Source organism: Lepus europaeus, chromosome 3 (genome assembly GCF_033115175.1).
Source record: "Lepus europaeus isolate LE1 chromosome 3, mLepTim1.pri, whole genome shotgun sequence".
Taxonomy (NCBI): domain Eukaryota; kingdom Metazoa; phylum Chordata; class Mammalia; order Lagomorpha; family Leporidae; genus Lepus; species Lepus europaeus.
This window is the reverse complement of record NC_084829.1, coordinates 13,037,046-13,060,125: the sequence shown is the minus strand read 5'-3', so window position 1 is coordinate 13,060,125 and position 23,080 is coordinate 13,037,046. Positions and strand designations below refer to the sequence as shown.

At 46.7% G+C, this 23,080-nt stretch overlaps 1 protein-coding gene across 6 annotated transcripts in view; it reads right to left on the bottom strand.

The window, feature by feature from the left end:
- Positions 1–23,080, bottom strand: part of PHACTR1 (phosphatase and actin regulator 1) — a 586,996-nt gene that overhangs the window by 126,130 nt on the left and 437,786 nt on the right. For all 6 annotated transcript variants that reach the window (XM_062184620.1, XM_062184626.1, XM_062184633.1 and 3 more), the window contains one exon: positions 5,249–5,329. In XM_062184620.1, coding sequence (XP_062040604.1) covers positions 5,249–5,329 — 81 coding nt within the window. The remainder of the gene's footprint in view (positions 1–5,248; positions 5,330–23,080) is intronic.

Here is a 23,080-nt window from a genome sequence, read left to right as displayed (position 1 = left end):
ATACCATCAAATTATTAGATAACATTGGGGAAACCTTGTAAGACATTGGCATAGGCAGAGTTCTTGGAAAAGACCCCAGAGGCACAGGCAGTCAAAGTCAAAATTAACAAATGGGATTATATCAAATTGAGACACTTCTGTACTGAAAAAGAAACACTCAACAAAGTGAAGAGGCAGCTGACAGAATGGGAGAAATTATTTGCAAACTATACAACTGATAAAGGATTAATAACCAGAATATATAAAGAGATCAAGAAACTTCACAACAACAAAACAAACAACCCAGTTAAGAAATGGGCAAAGGGCTTAAACAGACATTTTTCAAAAGAGGAAATCCAAATGGCCAACAGACACATGAAAAAATGCTCAGGATCATTAGCCATCAGGGAAATGCAAATCAAAACAACAATGAGCTTTCACCTCACCACAGTCAGAATGGTTTTCACACAGAAATCAACAAACAAATGCTGGTGAGGATGTGGGGAAAAAGGTGTCTTAATCCACTGTTGGTGGGAATGTAAACTGGTGCAGCCACTATGGAAGACAATATGGAGATAACTCAGAAATCTGAATACAGACCTACAATATGACCCAGCCATCCCACTCCTAGGAATTTACCCAAGGGAAATGATATCAGCAAATGAAAAACTTATCTGTACCCCCATGTTTATTGCAGCTCAATTCTCAACAACTAAGAAATAGAATCAACCCAAATGCCCATCAACTGAAGATTGGATAAAGAAACTATGGAATATGTACACTATGGAATACTACACAGGGGTAAAAAAGAAGAGGAAATCCGGTCATTTGAAACAAAATGGATGAATCTGGAAAACATCAGACTTAGTGAAATAAGCCAGTCCCAAAAGGACAAATACAAATGTTCCCCCTGACTTGTAATAACTAAAAGAGCATCTAACAGGCAATCTGTAGAAGTGAAATTGACACTTTGAGATGCAATGACTTGAACAGCCCTTGCCTTGTTGAGGAACAGTTTTTTTTTTTTATATACTATTTGTTGAACTCTTTACTTAACACAGAGTTAATCATATGTGCATAAAGTTAATTGAAGGGGCCAGCACTGTGGCATATTGGATCAGGTCACTACCTGCAGTGCCAGCCTCCCATATGGATGCTAGTTCGAGTCCCAGCTTCTCCACTTCCAATCCAGCTCTCTGCTATGGCCTGGGAAAGCAGTAGAAGATGGCCCAAGTCCTTGGGCTCCTGCACCCACAGAGGAGACCTGGAGGAAGCTCCTGGCTCCTGGCTCCTGGCTCCTGGCTCCTGGCTTTGGATTGGCACAGCTCCAGCTGTTGCAGCCATCTGGGGAGTGAATCAGCAGATGGAAGACCTCCTCTCTTTCCTTCTTCCTCTGCCTCTGCCTCTTTGTAATTCTGCCTTTCAAATAAATAAATAAATAAATCTTTAAAAAATCAATTGAAAACAGATCTTAGTAAAAAATAAGAGTGGGAATAAGAGAGGCAAGAGGAAGAGGGATGGGAGTATGGGTGGGAGAGTGGGCACAGTGGGAAGAATCACCATGTTCCTAAAGGTGTAATTATGAAGTGCATGAGGCTTGTAATTGTATACATTCCTACAGACTTACTTCTAAGGTTACAGTTTAAAAACTTGACATGGGACTCCAAATCTCCTTAAGCTGGGTGATAAAAATAGCATTCTAAATGTTATAGAGATCATATGGATAGGATCAAGTTTTAAAGTGATCATATAAATAGGATTAAATGTTTGGTAATAATAATATGCAGAATTAAAAAGAGTGAATGCTCCAACATGGGATGCAGTCCACACAGCTGACTCACAGAATGACAATGGCTTTAAGTAGCACTCTGACCATAGAATCAGCCCTTCAGGCATTCTGGTCTGGCTAAAAAGCCTATGAGAACATTTCAGGCATGGAGAGCTAAGACACTGTGGCAAAAATGTCCTACATGAGGGACCTCTGTGGGTGAGACCCCAGTGGAAAGAAGGGATCATCAAAGGAGGAGGAACTTTTCTCTGAAGGGAGAAGAGAACTTCCACTTTGCTTATGGCCTTTGTCTAAATACTGAAAGAGTTTGTGGATTCAAAAGGCTTCCATAGCCTAGGCACCTCATGTCAAGAGCCTCGGGTGATAACTGACATCATATATAAGAGGGTTAATTGTCAAATTAACAACAGGAATCACTGTGTACTAACTTCTCACGCAGGACCTCTGTCCTCCAAGAGTTGTACTATGAGAGTTAACAGTAAAGCTTGTTCTCAAAGATTTATTTCATTTTAGTGTATTAAGTGGAAGACATTCTTATGTCTCGTAAGTTTTAGTTATGCCTAAGTGTTTAACTACATTGCTTGCTTTCTTAGTTATTTCCTTAATTAATGATAGAACTCATTCTCAAGGGAAAAAGAGTCAAGAGATGAATGTCCACAGTGACACAGAAAGGCTGCTCTTATCAGAAAACCCCATGGCACACCCAAAGCTGTACACCCGCCACGTGCCACTGATCTCTGATGTTCATCCCTGTTCTCCTTCACTCTTGCTCTCATGCAGAGAGTGAACATTCTCAAGCATCGAGTCTACACCAGACCGGATTTCCGAGGCTTGCAGGAATGAGCAGGCAGCTGTGAGGCCCCTGCATATCTGCAGTCAGTTAACAGACAGACAGGAAGGGGCAGAGCCAGGGAGACATGCAAAGATGAAAATAAGACAGGAGACTGGCGGGTAATCAGCGTCCCCTTGTCAACAGCTACTGCGTGCACATCCCGTGTCAGCTCCGTGCCTGCCGACAGCCACATGATGGCAAGGCACATCTCGTGCTCTCAGGGGACTCCTCGCGGCTGCCTTGGCCTGGGTAAGCACCAGCCTCTGTGCCTTTCCTCCTACAACAAGGCTTTTTCACTTTAACAGCCTGCGACTTCTCTTGTGAGCCCAGGAAGCCTCTCGCTCTGTTACTGGAAGCAGTTGGACAGAACGCATGTTCCGGCGAAGTGCCTGCTCCCCTGGGGATCGTACCTGCAGCTTTACGAAGCCGACAGGTATAACAGTTGCAGAAGAAAGGACAGTGACAACTGGCATTTGCCCGGACATTTACTGAAGTACTGGGTCTCTCTAGCTGATTCCTGTTGTCAGACGCCACCTGTCTCTACAGGGAGGGGATATGGAGAAAGGAGCTTAGCGTGAGGCACGGAGGCTTCGGGTCACTAAACGGGAGGGCTGGGGTGGGGGTGCAGACAGCCAGACTTGGAGAAAAGGGATAAAATTATGGATTCTTTTCCCCATGGGCAGCGTCAGCAACCAAAGAAGTCTCACCCTGGCCTGGCCCTTCCCAGAGCGAGGCAGGTGAAGTGGCACCCACTAGGGCATCCCTGCTCCAGGAGGTCAGAGTTCACAGTCCAGCTCCACAGCCTGCCTCTAGGATCCTGAGCAAGGGCTCAGGCACTGGGCAAGAGCTCGGACATTTCTCACTTTCACTGCAGCCTGGCAAGATGTGCTGCAAGAAAATACTTCAAAAATGCTAGGAACGTGTGAGGTGAGATGTGGCAAAGGGACAAGGAGCAGCTCACAAAACAGTGGGTCAGGGCTGGCGCTGTGCTGCAGTGGGCTAAGCTGCTACCAGCAGCACCTGCATCCCTTATGGGTGTCGGTTTGAGTCCCGGCTGCTCCACTTCCAATGCAGCTCCCTGCTGATGCACATGGGAAAAGCAGATGATGGTCTTAGGTTTGTGGGCCTCTACACCTACGTGGGAGACCTGGAAGAAGCTCCTGGCTCCTGGCTTTGGCCTGGCCAGGCCCTGGCTGTTGCGGCCATTTGGGGGAGTGAACCAGCAGATGAAAGACTTCTCTCTCTCTCTCTGTCTCTCTCTGTAACTCTTCCTTTCAAATAAATAAAATGTTAAAACAAAACAAGAAAACAACAGTGAAAAACCAGTGGGGTCAGAGGGACGCCCCAGGACTAGAAGCATGCACTGCCTTTATACGAGGACCCCAGCACGGCACGGAGAGGACCTTCAGAAACAAGGCGAACAGACTGCTCGCCACAGTCACAGCAGCTGGCCGTCTCGCAGGGAGGATCTAGAATATTCCATGATTTAATCATCTGGCTAAGTCGCATCAGCCAGGAGCAATATGAGAAAACCTGACAGACAATTCCTAGAGATGAGTACATGATTGGAAGCGACAGTCTGTTCTCTTACTTAAAGCTTTACCAGGGAGAGTGTAGCCTCAGCGTGGGAAAGAGAGCAGGGAGCAGTGAGGAGAGAGCAGGGAGTGGACAACGCACATGCAAAAACTACTGCCTAAAGCGAAGCTCAAGGCGGTCCTCTGGCCTTGGACTAGGTCACAAGAGCCACGCCCTGCGTCAGGATACCTGCATTCCATCCCTGCCTCGGACTCCGGTCCCCAGTTTCCTGCCAGTGCAGGTCCTGGTAAGCAGAGTGATGCTCCATGTCCTTGGTTTCCTGCCGCCCTAGAATGAGTTTCCAATTCCTGGCTCTGGACTTGGCCTAGCCCTGGCCCTTCCTGGCATTTGGGGAGTGAATCAAGGGATGGGAGCTCTCTCTGCCTCTCCCAAATAAATATTTATTACAAAAAGTGGGAGAGCTCTTACAGAAGAGCTGTGAAGAATACACAATACACTGTGCTGGCCACTGCATACACGAGTATTGGAAGAGCAAAAGACGTCCGGTATCCCGGTATCCCTCAGCAAACACCTGCAGCCACAGAGACCCGAGCTGGTATAAGTAGTGCCGCTAAAAACAGCTCGTGTGTACAGTTGTGTATTTTAATTTTTTCCTCTTTACTTTCTTCTATTGTGGGGAGACAGACTGCATGAATGAAGGAAGGATGGACGGATGGATGTATGGGCACCTGTTATGGAAACCCCAGATGCCTGTGGAGTCAAGCATTTGTCCTGAGATCGCCTATTGCCTGGAAGAGCTGAAGCCATGAGATCCCCACTCCGGGTGTCCTCCTGTACCCACTACCTACAGCTGCTGCCGACGTCCTCCTGGAGCCACGCCATGTTTCTTAGCATCCTGGGGGTGCACGGGGGAGCTTTCCATCCCCCTTACATACAACACTGAGTTTTACCCCTCTCTGTTATATCCTTTTTGCTCTCCAGAATCGCCTGGAGTCTTAAAGGTGCCAGTCCTGGTAAAACGACGCAGAGAACCAAATGCAGCCATGAGAAATAAGCCCACAGATTCCCCACACAGTTCTCAGGCCCACAGACAGGGGACCTGGGTTCCTTACCTTTATCATAGATTTCCTTCAGGACTCCTCGCTTGATCAGCTCCTCTCTGCTTTGCCTCATTGATATCTTCCTTTCCAGGGCTGCAAGCAGAAGACAGAGAATGGTGTGCTTAGCTAGCAGTGCTGTTTTTTAAAGGATGCTGTGTTAACATGCATGGCACCGCAATGCCCAGGAAACCTCTGGAATTATGCTGTGCTAATGGCAGCGAATGATACAGAGCAGTTAATACTCTTTGATATTATGATAAGTCTTTTCATCAGACGATTTCCTTTAATCTTCAAAACAATCTTTGAATTACCTACGAGGTAGACATTTTCATCAAATTCTATTCAGCCTTGATTTACGGTTGGAGAAAACTACAGTGTCAAAATCACACTACCACTAGGTGCAAGGAGCCAGGATTCCAGGAGCCCTCTGCTCTGATCTAACCTCCGTGACCTGAGACACTGCTTACAGGTGGCAGCACCGTGTCCATGATCTGGTTCCTAGAAACCACACTTCACTGAGGACTCTGTGGCTTCCCAACCACAAAGAAAACGGTATGGGGCCGGCGCTCTGTGGGTTAAGCCTCAGCATGCGAAGCTGGCACCCCTATGAGCAGTGGTTTGAGTCCCAGCTGCTCTGCTTCCGGTCCAGCTCCCTGCTCATGCACCTGAGAAGGCAGCTGAGGGTGGCCCAGGTGCTTGGGTCCCTGCCACCCACAACAGAGTTCTGAGTTCCTAGCTTCAGCCTGGCCAAGCCCTTGCAGCCACAGCCATTTGGAGAGTGAACCAGCAGATGGAAAAATTCACCCGCCACGCTTTCCCTATCCCTCTCTTTCGGTCTTTTAAATAAATAAATACACAAATAAGCACATTTTAAAGAAAAAAGAAAATGGCATGAAAACATAAGGGTATTTCTCAAAGTTCATGGAAAATGCAATGGAAATATATGCTTATTTTGGTACAAAAATGTTTTTGGAAGTCTTATATGGAAGGGATCTTCAAAAATCTCATGGAAATTGCATATTATAAAAAACATTTTTCAAACCTTTTGAACCAAAAGAGATGTATCCTTTAATTTCATTTTCTACAAACTCTTTGAACTACCCCTGTATCTCCTTAAAGGAGTTCTGGATTGGCATTCCAGGGTTCCCAGGGGCTGACTACTGACGGAAGGGGGTGACATCCATGAAACAGCCCCCCAAGGCCTGCCTCTCTCAGGCTCTGTGGGAGGAACAGGCCAGCTGTTCGTAAATGCACCTCTGCCTCCCGCCAGTTCCTGCGTGGGAAAGTTCAGTGTGGCTGGGAAAGGGACACTGAGCCCCACAGTGGAGAAGACTGGGTAGGTAAGGTGAAGCAGGGGTAGGAAGCTAGGAGTCTGGTCAGATCTTGGGGGTGACACGAAGCCATCTGCATATCAGGAGGTGCTTTGCCATCCTGTATGTTTTAGCAAAATAAGGGCCCCAAGGGCTATCAAAACCATAGATTAAAGTGCAGGGGCCTGCTCCATGGTGCAGTAGGTTAATCCTCTGCCTGTGGCCCTGGCATCCCATATGGGTGCGGGTTCTAGTCCCGGCTGCTCCTCTTCCCATCCAGCTCTCTGCTATGGCCTGGGAAAGCAGGGGAAGATGGCCCAAGTCCTTGGGCCCCTGCACCCTCCTGGGAGACCAGGAAGAAGCTCCTGACTCCTGGCTTCGGATCAGCGCAGCTCCAGTTGTTGCGGCCACCTGGGGAGTGAACCAGCAGGTGGAAGACCTTCCTCTCTGTGTCTCCCTCTCTCTGTAACTCTACCTCTTAAATAAATAAATAAATAAAATCTTTAAATAAAAAGCACATGGGCCTGGTTTGCAACATCTGCAGTGAGGAGGCAGAGCCTGCACTTGACGGTCCAGGATCCCGAGCTGTGAGTAGAATATGGATGTTCTCAGGCCACCTGTGGGCCATCTGGACCCCAGCTGGCTCACTGCACTCACATAGCTACGATGGGGCCACTGGTGAAGATGAGCACCTGCAAGTGCCTGGAGAGGATGGTGGCCGAGGGACTGTCCATCCCTTCCCAGAGCTTATAGATGTCTGTGACATTCAGACTGTCACCCACGTGCACACCTTGAGATAAGTCCTCTTCAAGGAAAGGAACGTGATCCTGCCAGACTGCAAGAGAAATGATGGCCCCTTCTGGGGCATTAGAAGAGGCCTTTCTGAAGATGAGCCCCTGGAGCTGCCATTTGAAAGCTGAATGCATCTTCCGTCTACAAAGGGCTGCTGAGTAGGGGCATGGAAGCACTCCAGAGGGGGCGGGCTGGGCCACGGGCACTGGGGAGGGATAAGGGTGGCAAGGAGGAGCAGCAGGAACAGAAGAGAAGCTGGGGTGGCTGCAGCCACCAGTACCAGGTGGAGTCTGTCCCAGATGAGGCTGGAGGAACTAGGGTTTGGGCCATGCAGGCCTCATGGGCCATGCTATTCTAAGAGCAATGGGCAGAAATCATCAGATTTGAGGATCTGAAAGCTGAAGGTCCATTTTAGTGTGGAGAATGGAGGCCAACTGGATGGAGGTGATAACAGAAGTCTAAGCAGGGGCTGATGGGTGCTGGGAACAGGGACAAAGGCATGATCAAGACGGGTGAGGGTGGCAACGTTGACAGCACTTAAAGTTGAGGAGTGGACAAGGGATGTGCAGGAAGGAGAGGGTCCCAACTGACGCCTGCATCACTGAATGAAAAGTGCTGCCCTTTTGGGGCGCCGGTTCTGTCCCGGTTGCTCCTCTTCCAGGCCAGCTCTCTGCTGTGGCCCGGGAGTGCAGTGGAGGATGGCCCAAGTCCTGGGCCCTGCACCCGCATGGGAGACCAGGAGAAGCACCTGGCTCCTGGCTTTGGATCGGCGCAGTGCGCCAGCCGTAGCAGCCATTTTGGGGGATGAACCAATGGAAGGAAGACCTTTCTCCTTTCTCCCTATCTCTCTTTCTCTCTCTCTCTCTCACTGTCTTAACTCTGCCTGTAAAAAAAAAAAAAAAAAAAAAAAAAAAAAAAGTGCTGCCCCTCGACAGTCAGGAGACAGCAGGAGAGAACCTTGGAGCTTTGGAGCACGGAGATAAGTCCCATGTTAGCCACATCCAGGAGGAGGCGTCAATGTATGTGCCAGGGAATCCCAGCCGCACGCTCCGTAAAACAGGAGTGGCACATTAAATGAGGCAGTTCAGCGCGCAGTCCACACTAAGCTCTTTCACAAACCCTGGCTTCTCAACCGTTTCCAGGAAACACACCTTGTGGCAAAGGAGGCGCACCGGGGACTCCGAGGGCAGGACTTGAAGCTGCCTGGCCCAAGCATGCCACTTCTTTGATGCATCCAGATTTTCTTTAAAAATTATTTGGGCTTGGGGCTGGCACCGTGGCGCAGTAAGTTAATCCTCCACCTGCGGCACCAGCACCCCATTTGGGCGCCGGTTCTAGTTCCGGCTGCTCCTCTTCTGATCCAGCTCTCTGCTGTGGCCTGGGAAAGCAGTAGGAGATGGCCCAAGTGCTTGGGACCCTGCATCCACATGGGAGAGTAGGAAGAAGCACCTGGCTCCTGGCTTCAGATCGGCACAGCTGCTGCCGTTGCGGCCATTTGGGGAGTGAACCAATGGAAGGAAGACCTTTCTCTCTGTGTCTCCCTCTCACTGACTGTAACTCTACCTCTCAAATAAATAAAAAAAATTAACTGGGCTTCACATAATACATCTGCCTTAATTTAAACAGGCAAATCTCCTCCCTCTCCACCCAACAATTTCCAAGGTAAATTGCCATCCTGGAAAGAAAGAGCTGACCTAACCCATGGCTTTCTTTCTTTCCTAGGCTGGATCCCTGTGCTCACAGGGAAGGCAGAGGCCACATCAAGAAAGATGGCAAGGTGAGTTCTTCAACTTAGCCCTCAGCTCGTTCCTGTTGGGTACAATCCTTCCCACTCTCCAGATGAGGCCCAGGGAAACCTGCCTGTTCACAGTCACACAGCAGGTATGGAAGAGCAGATGGAGGTTTTAATACCTGCCCCCTTTTCCTGGTGATCAGCACGTGGCTGGGAAGACTGTAAAACTTGTGGAAGGGGGGCTGACGCTGTGGCATGGTAGGCTAAGCCTCTGCCTGCAGCGCTGGTGTTCCACATGGGCACCAGTTCATGTCCCAGCTGCTCCTCTTCAGATCCAGCTCTCTGCTGTGGCCTGGGAAATCAGTGGAACATGGCCCAGGTCCTTGGGCCCCTGCAACCACATGGGAGACCTGGAAGAAGCTCCCAGCTTCAGATGGGCACAGCTCCAGCCGTTGCAGCCGTCTGGGGAATGAACCAGCCGATGGAAGACCTCTCTCTCTGTCTCTCCTCTCTGCCTGTAACTCTACCTCTCAAGTAAATAAAATCTTTAAAAAGCATGGAAGGACTTCAAAAGTTCGTGGGAAATGGAATTGAAAGACAAGTTTACTTTGGTGTGGGAAATGTTGAAATCTGTGAATAGGAGGGCTCTACAAAGAGCTAATGGAAAAATGTACTTTATGAAAACACTCTGCATGAATCTTTTTCTAACTCTTAAAATATTATTTATTATTTTTATTTATTTGAAAGGCAGAATCAGAAAGACAGAGAGAGAGAAAGAGAGAGACAGAGCCACAGAGCCACAGATTGAAAGAGATCTTCCATCTGCTGGTTGACTTCCCACATGCCCACTGCAGCCAGGACTGGGCAAGGCAAAAAACCAGGAGCCCAGAACTCAGTCCAGGTCTTCGGTGTGAATGGCGGGATCCCAGGTACTTGCGCCATCACCTGCTACTTCCCAGGGTGTGCCTTATCAGAAAGCTGCAGTCAGGAGCCAGAACCAGGAATCAAACTCAGGCAGCCCACTGTGAGACCCAGACATCTTAGCCACTAGACCAAATGTCTGTTCCCGGTAAGGACTGGTTTGAAATAAGAAAATTTGCTCTATAATGTAAGGATCACTCCTCTAACATATTCTTGAATTATTAAAATACAGGGCAGGAAAAAAAGCCCACATATGGGAATTTCTGATGTAATTTTTCAGTTACAAAACTGGATTGTGGCGATGGTTGCACAACTCTTTATATTTAACCAGTCACTGGGTTGTGTATTCAGAATGAGTTAATCTTACAGTATGTAAATTAAACCTTGACAAGACTTTTAAAATTTGGGAAAATGAGTAACCACAAAGGAAAATACTCATAATGGCAAAAGTATTGGTTCCAACAATGAAAGTCATAAATTTAAGTAGGCAATTAAGAAATTACCAAACTTTGGGCCACTGAAAGCTAAGAGGCTAACATTAAAATACAAGGATTAGAAACATAGAAAATAAAGGTGAATTTCTGAAAACAACTTTTAAACATCTAACATCTAATGAATCAATAGAACCAAACAGAAAAATCAGGAATCCAATTCCCTAACAAACATGCAGCTCAGACAAGCAGCCGGGGCGTCTCCCTGATAATCAGAACAAAAAATTGCAGGCTACAGTGAATGCAGAACACAACCTAAGCTCTAGGAGGCTACTGTAGCGACCGGAATATCCAAACAAATACACATAAACCAGCAAACATGCAAAAACTATTTCCATGGATCTCTAGTCTGAAATTCTAAGCCAAGACACAAGACACTCTGAAGAGGAGATGGGAAAAACAAACTGTGGTTTGCTTTTATAGACTAACAGAGTTAGCTGAATAGATCCAGACATAGAAAAGAGGTGTCACAAATCTGTTCTGTCCACAACATGAGCAAGAGAACAATTTCTCAATTATTGCACCAAACATGGCCCCAAGCTACCATACCCAAAGGTTGCCATGGCCAAGAGAGACTCTCCTCTTAGCATCCAATTCCTACTCAGTACAGAGACTAGGCAGGAAACCTCAGAAGGCACAGTTATCTTTGCATCTTTACTACTATGTATTAATCATGTGTTTTTATTCTGTATTTCTGATGCTTTGACATCTTGGGGCCTTACTGACCTGGGATAGGCTGCCTCTCACAGGGCTAGCCAACTCTCAGAGACACAAAATGGCATGTGCCTTTGAGGGGGATTTTCCTATTGAAGCCATCCCATCCAGAGCCCACAATCTCAACCACCTCCTGTATGCAGCTCTCCCAGCCACTGTCCACCTGTCTGAGTCACTCTAGGGCCAGGTCCTAGATAGTCAGAGACAGCCTTTATGCCTCAGAGTATACTGAACACATTCAAACCAGCCAGTCCTGAACCTGCTGCCCCTGCCGTGACCAGTCCTTCCCAAGGAACCCTCTCACTCATGCTTGCCTACTGTTCCCTCTGCCTCCTGACCAGTCTTGGTGCCTCTTGGCATGGCAAGCCCCCTCCTGTTGGGATCTGAGAGTGTAACTGCTACGGTTTGGATAGGATTCACCTTCCAAGGCTTGGTATGTCACAGGCTTGGTCCCCCGTGTGGCTGTACTGAGGGGATGGAGGCTATAAGCAGGGAAGGTGATTAGGTCATGGGAGCTCCACCTCCATGAATGATCAATGCCATCTCATGGGACTGGGCTAGACGATGGGTTGCTAAAGTAAGGCCGGCACTGGCCTGAATCACCCATCTGCACAAGTCTCTTGTTCCACATATGGCCAGTTCCCCTTCTGCTTCTTCACCATGTTGTCATGCAGCCGGGGGGAGGGGGGACCACCAGGACACCATTGCCAAGCTGTCAGGATCCTCCAGCCACCAAAATCACGTCACATCAATCTCTTTTCTCTCTATGCTATCCAGCACCAGGTATTTTGTTATAGTAACACAAAACACATTAAGACAATGGCAAACTCTTTTCTGTGGCACTTGGCTCCTCATGTGTTGGGTTCCACATCCATGAGTAACAGTAAAATCCACATGGAAATCATGCCCATTTTTGCACCAGTTTGGAAGGAAGGAAAAACTAGGGGAGGTGCCCATAGTTTTATTTCCCCTCTATTGTTTGGAAATCTGTTTACTCACGGATGAGTGACAGTAGATCTACTATCCTCATGTTTGTAAACCACTCTTTGGAGTCGCCACTGCTGTCAATGCCATATTTGCTAAAAGTCGGTCCCCCATCACTCCTCCTGAATTCATTTCTCCAGTCTTTCTATCCACAGGGGTTACGATAAGCCAAGGAATCCTATGCTTCTTTGATATCCATGAATTTAAAGCAGTATCTTCAGATGGGTTGATTCTCCTTAATGGATACTTGGGTTGGATGAGTTTGTTAGAACTCGTTTTTTGGGCATACATTTTGGTGCAGAAAGCAATTTGAGTGCTTGCACCATTTTTTCATGATGTGCATTTTCTGCATAGAATGAAAAAAAATTTTTGCAACAAAATGAACCCATACTCTTTCAATTTCATTTTCCCATGAACTTTTGGAAGTACCCGTGTGTGCTTATGTGTGTCTGTGTGTGTAAACACTTGTTTTTCTATTTATGAGAATATTTCACTGCAAACAAATTCAAGAAATATACAGAAAATAAACTTCTTCTTCACTGTCACCTTCCTCATAGACCCAAGTTGCCAAATATCACTGTTTTGTTTGAACTCATTCCTTCTGTTTCCCTCTCTCCCTCTTCTCCCAACACTCACACCTGACATACATACATGTACACAAATATAGTTAAACACGGTCTTTAAAAACGTAAATGAGGGGCTGGCATCATGGTGCAGTGAGTTAAGCTGTTGCTTGCAATGCTGGCGTCCCACACTGGAGCACTGGTTTGAGTCCTGGCTGCTCTGTTTCCTATGCACCCTACTGTTAATGGGCCTGGGGAAGCAGCAGATGGTATCTGAAGAACTTGGAACCCTGCCTCCCATGTGGAAGACCCACCTGGCTGTTGTGGCCATCTGGGGAGTGAGCCAGGAGATGGAAGATCTCTCTGTCTCTCCCTCTGTATGTGATACTGCCATTCTCTCTCTTTCTTTCCCTCCCTCCCTCCCTCCCTCCCTTCCTCCCTTCCTTCCTTCCTTCCTTCCTTCCTTCTTTCTCTCTCTCTCTCTTTCTCTTTTTCTCTCTTTCTCTCTCTCTTTCTCTCTTTCTTTTTGACAGGCAGAGTTAGACAGTGAGAAAGAGAGAGGCAGAGAGAAAGGTCTTCCTTCCATTGCTTCACCCCCCAGATGGCCGCTACAGCCGGCACGCTGTGCCGATCCGAATCCAGGAGCCAGGTGCTTCCTCCTGGTCTCCCATGTCAGTGCAGGGCCCAAGCACTTGGGCCATCCTCCACTGCACTCCCGGTCCACAGCAGAGAGCTGGACAGGAAGAGGAGCAACCGGGACAGAACCGGTGCCCCAACCAGGACTAGAACCTGGAGTACCAGTACCGCAGGTGGATGATTAGCGGCGCAGGCCGATACTGCCTTTCAAATAAACGAATAGATAAATCTTTACAAACACACACACAATCATCCTTTGCACAGTATTCTACAAGTCTTTTTCTTCCCCTAACTTCTCAGTGAGGTGGAGGCATCATCTCATTAGTTCACCCAGCGCCCTAATTCTTTCTGAGCATGTTCTGCATTGTGTGGGATGAAGGGACTGTAGCTTACTGAAGTAGCCTAAAACTGAACAGCATTTAGGTTGCTTCCGCATTTTTGCATAAAATACAGATCCCACGGACATATTTGTTTAGGCATTCATGTGATCATGTATTAGGATTTTTCTAGAATGTGTAGCTAGATGTACAATTTTTAGGTGGAATTTCTTTTTCTTTCTTCCTTCCTTTCTCTTGTTTTAAGAGTTATTTGTTTAAAAGGCAGAGCAACAGAGGGAGGAGAGACAGACTGAGGCATCTTCCATCTGCTGGTGCATTCCCCAAATGGCCGCAACAGCCAGAGCTGGGCCAGGCTGAAATCAGAAGCCAGGAGCACCATCCTGGTCTCCCACAGGGGGGCCCCAGGGGCAGCGGGGCTCAAGCACTTGGGCCGTCTTCTGCTGCTTTCTCAGGTGCGTTAGCAGGGAGCTGGGTGAGAAGTGGAAGAGCCGGGACTTGAACCGGCACTGTGATATGAGATGCTGGAGTCCCAAGCAGTGACAGTGCCAGCCCCTGAGTGGGATATTTTCTATGTGCTCTCAGTATTGACAGAAGACAGAAGCCCCTGGGTTTCATAACTTTTAACTACTTTTTTTTTTAAATAAATAAAAAAAAGTGTGGAGGGCAAAGTGGAGGAAGAACAATGCTGGGGCTAGAACAAGGCATGTGGTCTCGCGCAGAGTACCTGAGCAGAGATCTCAGATGCTTCTTAAGGGCCAAGGGTTCCCTGCTCTCTGGCTTCCAGGGAAGAGAAGCTTGAAAGGGGAAACACCCTTGAGACGTGAGATTTGCAGTGGCCAACGAGAGACTTGTCCCTTCAGTCCTTAATATAGCCAACCGCAAGGAAAACCTGCAGCTCTCATTTACATTTTAAATTTTTCTAAACCAGGGAAAGAGAATTTTAGGCTGGAAACCTACACGAATCTCCAAGTGACGGTGGAATGAGCTCCAGAACTTAGAACATGCCTCCACATCCCATCTGGCCTCGTGAATAACAAGGATTATGAATGTGACGCAGCAACCATAGCCTAGAAGAATCCAAAATGAAACCATCGACCCGCATGGATGCTACCTCCAGTGAAAACACTTGCATGCTTTTGAAGATGAAGAGACCATTTCCAAGTTAAGCTTATACATACGATACTTAAGAGAGGAGAAAAGAGAGCAGGGGATTGGAGAAATGGGAAAAGCATGGTGGTCTTCCGTTTTGAAAGACCAGAGGCCAATGCCTGTTGATCTTTTTATTTAATAAGGAAATTAAGGAGAAAGGCAACACAGCTGTCAATCTAGATGCTATGTGGCAAAGGAAGTAAAAAAGAAATAAGAACTCAGCTCTAAAGCCATGAAGAAAAGGTCATGTTAATCCAGAGGCCCTTCGTATGAGAACCAAATGTATCTTTCATTAACTGAGATGGTCAAGAGTGTTGTGAATATCTGAGCATTTTTGCCATAATCCGGTTGTTACCAGGTAACCAGGTTTTCATTAAGGAAAACGTATTGAGATTCACTAACTCAAAATGAAAACAATAAATTCTTTTTAGTTTTTGGCAATTAAGGACAAGTGATCCTCAAAATCAGGCTGCGAGGCGTACATGTTTTTCACCTTTCAAAATCCAAAACCTGCAGAAATCCCGCACGAAGGAACCTGAGGTGCAAGTGTCCTTGTCACAGGAGGACAAGCACAGGTCCTGAACTGTGCTCTCCCTCAGCTGCTGGCCTACCGGCCCTCTCCCTGGTGATTTAGTGGACATCTCAGCCAAAGTGCAGAGAGGGGGGTGGGGTATCCAGGACCCCTGCTTGCTGTCTGTGCACTGATAAAAACTCAGAGGGTCTTGGCCGCTCTGTGACCCAGCCAGCTGTCCTAGGTCAAAGCAGCAGGATGAACTAACGCATTCTCTGGTTCCATTCACAACTGTATTCATTCCCCAAACTGCAAGGGAACTGCAAGGTGTTAGCAATGGACCTCTCCAAGCTTCAGAACCACTAAGCAAGCAAGGAGGGGATTACAATAAAAATAAGGATGGGGGCTACTTCCTACATGGAGGGGAACTGCAATCAGACAGACAATGCGGGGGCTTCCAGGGGCGGGCAGCATTTTATGTTCTGGCTTGGGCAGCATTTGCAGGTGCTCACTTTGGAAGGACTTGTTAAGCTGCATATTGATGCTTCACCCATTTTCTCAATGCCTTTTTTATTTCTCAAAATAAAACCATTCTGAAGACATTCTTAGTAACTGTTTTTCTTTGTAACATTGCAATAGCCTCTAGAGGGGAATGAAAAACCCAGCCACCATATAATGAAATCATGCATTTGGCCAGTAAACTAACTCCCGTTAATGAAAGAAAGGGTGATTATAAGGCAATAAATGCCACGGTAAGTCTTTTCTTGGTCCTTTCTTGGGGAAGGTCTGAAAAGAGAATGGAAAGGTTACTTTAAACACTTGCTCAGTCTTTTTTTAAGTCTCCAGGGAGCAACTCCAGGGTCTGAAGTTTTGGGGTTGGGAAACTGGAGGAAAGTTTTTTTACAAGTAATTTTAAAGAAGTAAGGATTCCGGCTTCGGAAAATAGCATGGACTATTCTTGGAGTCCATTCTTAAGTGGTAAGTCAGAAAAAAGAGAAGTTGATTTCGCAAGGACTGGGCTACACACTCTTGACAGCATATCAAGGAAACTTGGGGATAATTTCAAAATCCTATTTTTCACCTTTCTGCCCCACCTGCTTAGGAAACTTCAACCCCAACAGAGTGTCAGCTGTCTCTTCTGAGCTCTACGCGATGCAAAAGGAACAATTCCTTCTGTATGTGTCAGGACAGGATTTAATACAGCTATGTACTGAACAACAGGTTAAGCCCCATTTACATCTGTCCCTCATCCCTTCACCTACACATCACCTTCGAGGACAGACTTACAATCAAAGTGGAACAGGTGGCCCTGCAGTGACCAGGAGTGTAGCACGAGGGACGTGCTGATGTGAGGGGTGAGGGCAGGATGCTCTGGGGCTTGCGCGCCCCTTGCCTGTCGGGGAGCGCGACCTCCCCCCTGCCTGTCGGGGCGCGGGTCCCCCCCTTGCCTGTGGAGAGCGCGTCATCACATCTGGTGTTTGGTGGTCATGCTCACATCCACATTCTCCACTCCCACCAGGTCCTCTGGTGCCTCTAACATTCCCCTCGGGAATAAAAAGGAAATTCGTTGGATCTAAGCATCTTGCAGACGCAGGGAGCAGAATGGGGTACGGTATTTCATTGCAGACGCCTAATTATTATTGATCACTTTATGATCGAAGCGCACCGCCTCCAGCACTCAAGAGTGAAAACCTGAAGCCCTGCCCAGAATGGCTTAAGACTCCAGCTACCACCTGTTACGTAAAGGATAACAGGGCCCTTGTTCAAAGTGTTCTCTGGTGCCAAGTTCTCGGAAATAAGGGGCCTGCTTTGCCACTCGCTTTTCTACTCACGCTCAGACCCACCCTGGCGCAGTGAAGTCATCAGAAGAGAGCATTAGGCCGGCGCCATGGCTTAACAGGCTAATCCTCCGCCTTGCGGCGCCGGCACACCGGGTTCTAGTCCTGGTCAGGGCGCCGGATTCTAATCCCGGTTGCCCCTCTTCCAGGCCAGCTCTCTGCTATGGCCTGGGAGGGCAGTGGAGGATGGCCCAAGTGCTTGGGCCCTGTACCCCATGGGAGACCAGGAGAAGCACCTGGCTCCTGGCTTCGGATCAGCGCGGTGCGCCGGCTGCAGCGGCCATTGGAGGGTGAACCAATAGCAAAGGAAGACCTTTCTCTCTGTCTCTCTCTCTCACTATCCACTCTGCCTGTCAAAAAAAAAAAAAAAAAGTTAAAAAAACCCAACTTGTAACTGAGTCTAGTACTGTGGCGTAGCAGGTAAAGCTGCTGCCCACAGTGCTGGCATCCCATATGGGCACCAGTTCAGGTCCCAGCTGCTCCACTTTCCATCCAGCTCTCTACTAATGGCCCAAGTCTTTGGGCCCCTGCACCTGCACTGGAGACTCGGAAGAAGCTCCTGGATCCTGGCTTCAGATCGGCGCAGCTCCAGCCATTGCGGCCAGTTGAGAGTGAATCTGAACTAGCGGATAGAAGACCTCTCTCTCTCTCTCTGCCTCTGCCTCTCTCACTTTCAAAATAAATAAAATAAATCTTAAAAAAAAAAAACTTACAATTTCACTTTCTTGTATGTATATAAGGTAACTGCCATGTTTAGGAATTGAACAACTCCCAGTTACCCCTCAACAGTCATTTTAGATGGTGAGAACCATACCAGGAAGAAACACGCAGATTTACCATGGATGTAGGTTTACTGATGTTTGCCTTTGACAGCGGAGGGAAAATGCTCTTGAGGAGGAGATGAATAATAATTGATTTTAAGAATATATAATTAATTGGTCAAGCATCATTTAATTTGCGGACTATGTTCTCACTGCAGTAGTAATGTAAATGAGGTGATGATGTCCACGTGGACCCCAGTCTAAACTTCTGCTCCAGTGCTGTCTCTGCTACGTGGCTCTGCTGGTCTCGACACCTAGGGCACGTCCTTTCATTCAGTTCTCCATTTACCTCTGGGCCTTTGCATTTCCACACACAATTGCGATCAGTTTGTAAGTTTCCATAAGGAAATCTATTGGGCTTTTGATTGGAATTGTGTTGACTCTAGATATTAATTTGGAGAAAACTGACGTTTTTACAATATTAAGCTTTCCAGTTCATGAATAAAGCACATCTCTTCATTTATCTTGTTTACGTTACTATACATAGTATTTAAAATTATTTTTAATACTTGTTACTGGTATATAGAAATATAATTTATTTTTACATATAATCCCTGCTTGGTATCTCAGGGGGATTGGTTCCAGGACAACACATAGATTCCAAATCCCTGATATAAAATGGTACAGTAATAGCATAAAACCTACACATATCCTCTGTATGTTAAATCATGTCCAGATTACTTACAGTGCCTGGTACAATCTGAACACCAAGCAAGTAGTTATTATACTGTATTGTTTAAGGAATAATGAAAAGAGAAACGTCTGTGTGTGTTTGGTATAGACGCAATTGTATTTTGTTTATTTTTTATGCATTTGAGAGAGAGAGAGAGAGAGAGAACGAACACAAGCTTCCACCTGCTGGCATTTGCTCTCCAAATGACTACAACAGCTTGAGCTGGCCCAGGCTGAAGCCAGGAGCCAGGAACTCTGTCCGGGTCTCCCAAGTGGGTGGCAGGAATCCAACTACCTGAGCCATCATCGCTGCCTCCCAGAGTGTGTAGCAGCAGGAAGCTAGACTGGAAGCAGCGGTGGGACTCTATCCTAGGCTTTCTGATATGGGATGCAGGTGTCCCAACTGTGCCACAATGCCTGTCCCCAGATGGAATAATATATATATATGTATATGTATATATTTATATATATGATTATATATTATATAAGATACAAAAGTATATATGTGTGTGTGTGTGTGTGTATATATATATATATATATAGCCACCCTTCACCAGATACAGAGGTGAAGGGTGGCTATAGTGACCTTGTATTGAATGACCTCCCTAAATTCACTTAGTTCTAAGAGTTTATCAGGAGATTTTATTGTATCTTCTAGGTACCTAATTGTGCAGTTCACAAATAATGGCTTTATTTACTTACTGCTTTTTCAAACTTTAAACCTTTTGCTCTTTCTTCCTTTCTTCCTGGCTAAGTGCTCTAGCATAAGGCTAAAGAGAAGTGGTAACAGCTCGTATTTTCTTGCTCTAGTCTCGGGGAGAATCTTGCACTCTTCTACAATCACATTTGATATTTGCTAGGGTTCATTTCTCTAAAGTCACCCTTTTTTCAGAGTTTAGAAGTCCCCTTCTACTTCTACTATTTAAAGTTTTAAACATGAATAGAGGGTGAATTTTATTTTATCTGCTCCTGAGGTTAATCATAGATATTTTGCCCTACTATTCTGCTAATACTATAAATAATACTAATTCTGAATATTAAACCAACTTGGTATTCTTAGAACCAATCCAACTTAGTTGTGACATATTTTCCTTTTAAATATATCATTGTATTCAATTTTTAAAATATTTTGCATAATATCTTTGCATTCTGTGTAAGGAAAGATATTGGCCTATAATTTTCCATTTTTATATTATATTTATCATGTTATGGTATCCTTTATGCTAGACTTTTGTTTTTAAAGATTTATTTATTCATTTGAAAGTGAGAGCTACAGAGAGGCAGAGGCAGAGGCAGAGAGAGAGACCTTCCACCTGCTGGTTCACTCCCCCAATGGTCATTATCACTGGAGCCGAGTGGATCTGAAGCCAGGATCCAGGAGCTTCTTCCAGGTCTCCCAGGCGGGTGCAGGGGCCCAAGGCCTTGGACCATTCTCTGCAGCTTTCCCAGGCACATTGGCAGGGAGCTGGATCAGAAGTGGAGCAGTTGAGTCTTGAACCAGTGCCCATATGGGATGTTGTCACTGCAGGCAGTGGCTTTACCCACTATGCCACAGTGCTGGCCCTTACGCTAGACTTTTTTTTTTTTTTTTTTTTTGGACAGGCAGAGTGGACAGTGAGAGAGAGAGACAGAGAGAAAGGTCTTCCTTTTGCCGTTGGTTCACCCTCTAATGACCGCCGCGGCCGGTGCGCTGCGGCCGGTGCACCGAGCTGATCCGAAGGCAGGAGCCAGGTGCTTCTCCTGGTCTCCCATGGGGTGCAGGGCCCAAGGACTTGGGCCATCCTCCACTGCACTCCCTGGCCACAGCAGAGAGCTGGCCTGGAAAAGGGGCAACCGGGACAGAATCCGGTGCCCCGATGTGCCGGCGCTGCAAGGCGGAGGATTAGCCTATTGAGCTGCGGCGCTGGCCTATGCTAGACTTTTAAAATGAGTAGAGAAATTCTCTTTTTCTGTTGCCTGGAGTCTATTTGTGTAAGATTGAGGTTATTTCTTTCCTCAGTGTTTGAAAGAATTCATTGGTGAAGCATTCTGGGCATATATCTATCTAACATATATATATATATATAGATAGATAGATAGATGACATATATATAGATAACATATATATATATATCTCCAATATAATTACCAAGATGGACCCAGTAGTCATTGTACTTTCTCTTTCTTTAAAAACATTCATTAAGTGACTTTTATTTTAATTGGATAACAAAACCTTCCAAACCTGGGTTGGGCATCTGGTGTAGTGGTTGAGATTCTGCACGAGACACCTGCAAACCATACAGGAGTGCGTGGGTTTGCGTCCCAGCCCTGCTTCCACTTTCAGCTTCCTGTTGATGCATACCCTGGGAGGAGCCATGAAGACACATGTAGCTGGTTGCCTACCATTCACGTGGGAGACCTGCATTGAGTTCCAGGCTTCCAACTTCAGCCTGGCCCAGCCCCAGATGATGTGGGTATCTGGGGAGATAACCAGAGGATGGAAGATTCTGCCTCCCCGCAAATATAAATAAATAAGCAAATGAATAAATAAATCTAAGAAATCTTTCAAATCTAAGAAGTGATTCAGGAGCGTCCCTTCCTGTTCCGCACATTAGACACGTTTCGTATGGTTCGGCCTCCGCCGTCATGTAGGACAGGGATGCTTCGATCAGAAGCACGGACGGGCTTGGCCGGACTGCACTTGGCACGGCTTGTTTTTCCAGAAGGCTCACAGTCCGCACAGCCCCGACAAGGCGGCGGGATGTGATAGGCAGCACTTGGCTCCTTCGATGAATACACAGGCTTCCTTGCTCGTGCACTGTGACTGCAACTTGTGGGTATCGTCTCTGCCAGGTATTTCTACAGTTCTTCTGAAGTCAGTGTAGCATGCCTAGTGGAAGCCTGGGCACACGCAGTCCTTAATTGACAAACAAAAGCAGTAGGCTCATTTTCTATCATACACTTGAGACTGGCTTCTCAGGACATGGCGACAGCACTGTGTTCCGTAACACTGTCCAGCCATCTCTGGGTTTTAGCGATGGGATCCCGCTTCATTTAAGTTGGGCTGATAGAAACAAAGGCTTTGGCCAGGGCAGCAATTTAGAACATACAATCTGATTCTTGGTTCGATCTGGGCTTGAGGCGGGGAGGGGATGAAGGCTTTGGCTATAAGAGTGACAGGATCCGGCCGATCTGAGCGGTGTACAAAGGCACACGGAAACCATCAAGTCCATTTTTTCCCTTTCTTTCTGGCAAACTCATAAAGGGATTGTGCTAGCTCTCATCATTAGGTTAATAGAAAATCTTGCTCGAGGTTATATCTACAGGGTATTCCAGGAACAAGTGATGAAAACAGATCTATCAAGTTGATTTGATTTTTTTCCCCTCACTAAAACATCCCATCACCTGGCAGGGCTCGCTGGATAAACTAACTGCTGTGACACCTTGAAGATAAAAGCTAGGCAGACACTCTGCCAGGCTGTTACTTGTCTCAAAATCATTGATTAGCTCAGTGATGGCCGCCGCTTAGTCTGTTTTGTTTCGAATCACAGCAAAATACACATGGGTACCGTCTATCATCAGAACCATTCATAGCGTGGTTGGGTGGTGTTAGAAATACAGTGTCAGGCAACCATCTCCAAAACATTTTCATCTCACAAAACTGCAACTCTATACTGTATCTACCAGACAACAGCTGCCCCTCCCTCCTCCTCTCAGCCATGGGCATCCTTGCTCTACTTTCTTGGTGTCTTGCACTACCTATATACCACTCTTGGGACTTCAGATCAGTGGAATCACAGTGAGTGTGTGTGTGTGTGTGTGTGTGACAGAGAGAGAGAGAGAGAGAGAGGGGGGGGGGGGCACGAGGGCAGAGGGAGAGGGGGAGGGAGAGGGACAGATAGAGGGAAAGAGAGGGAGAGAGAAGGAGAGATAGAGAGACACTGGCTTATTTCACTAGCATAATGTCCTCTAGGTTCACCCATAGTGCACATGTCACACTTTCCTTCCAAGACTGGAGAATACGCTTCTGAATGTATATATCATATTCTGTTTATCTTTATTTGTCCATGGACACTTGGGAAATCCACCTCTTGATTTTTGTGAATGAACACAAGTGTGCAAACACCTCTTTGCTCCTTTCAGTTCTTGGAATTGCTGGATGGAATCATCACCCTATCTTTCATAGCAGTATGATATTTTGCACTCCCACAAGACAGCAGAGAGCATTGCCATTTCTCCAAATCCTCACCAGCACTGTTCTTGTCTTTCAAGCCAGTCTAAAGGATATGGAGGGATCACGTTCATTTTAGTATGTCAAAACTCAGGAACAGAGAGGTGGCAAGATGGCGGAATAGGCAGGAAGCACACTTAGTCCGGGGGGAAAGAAAGTTTA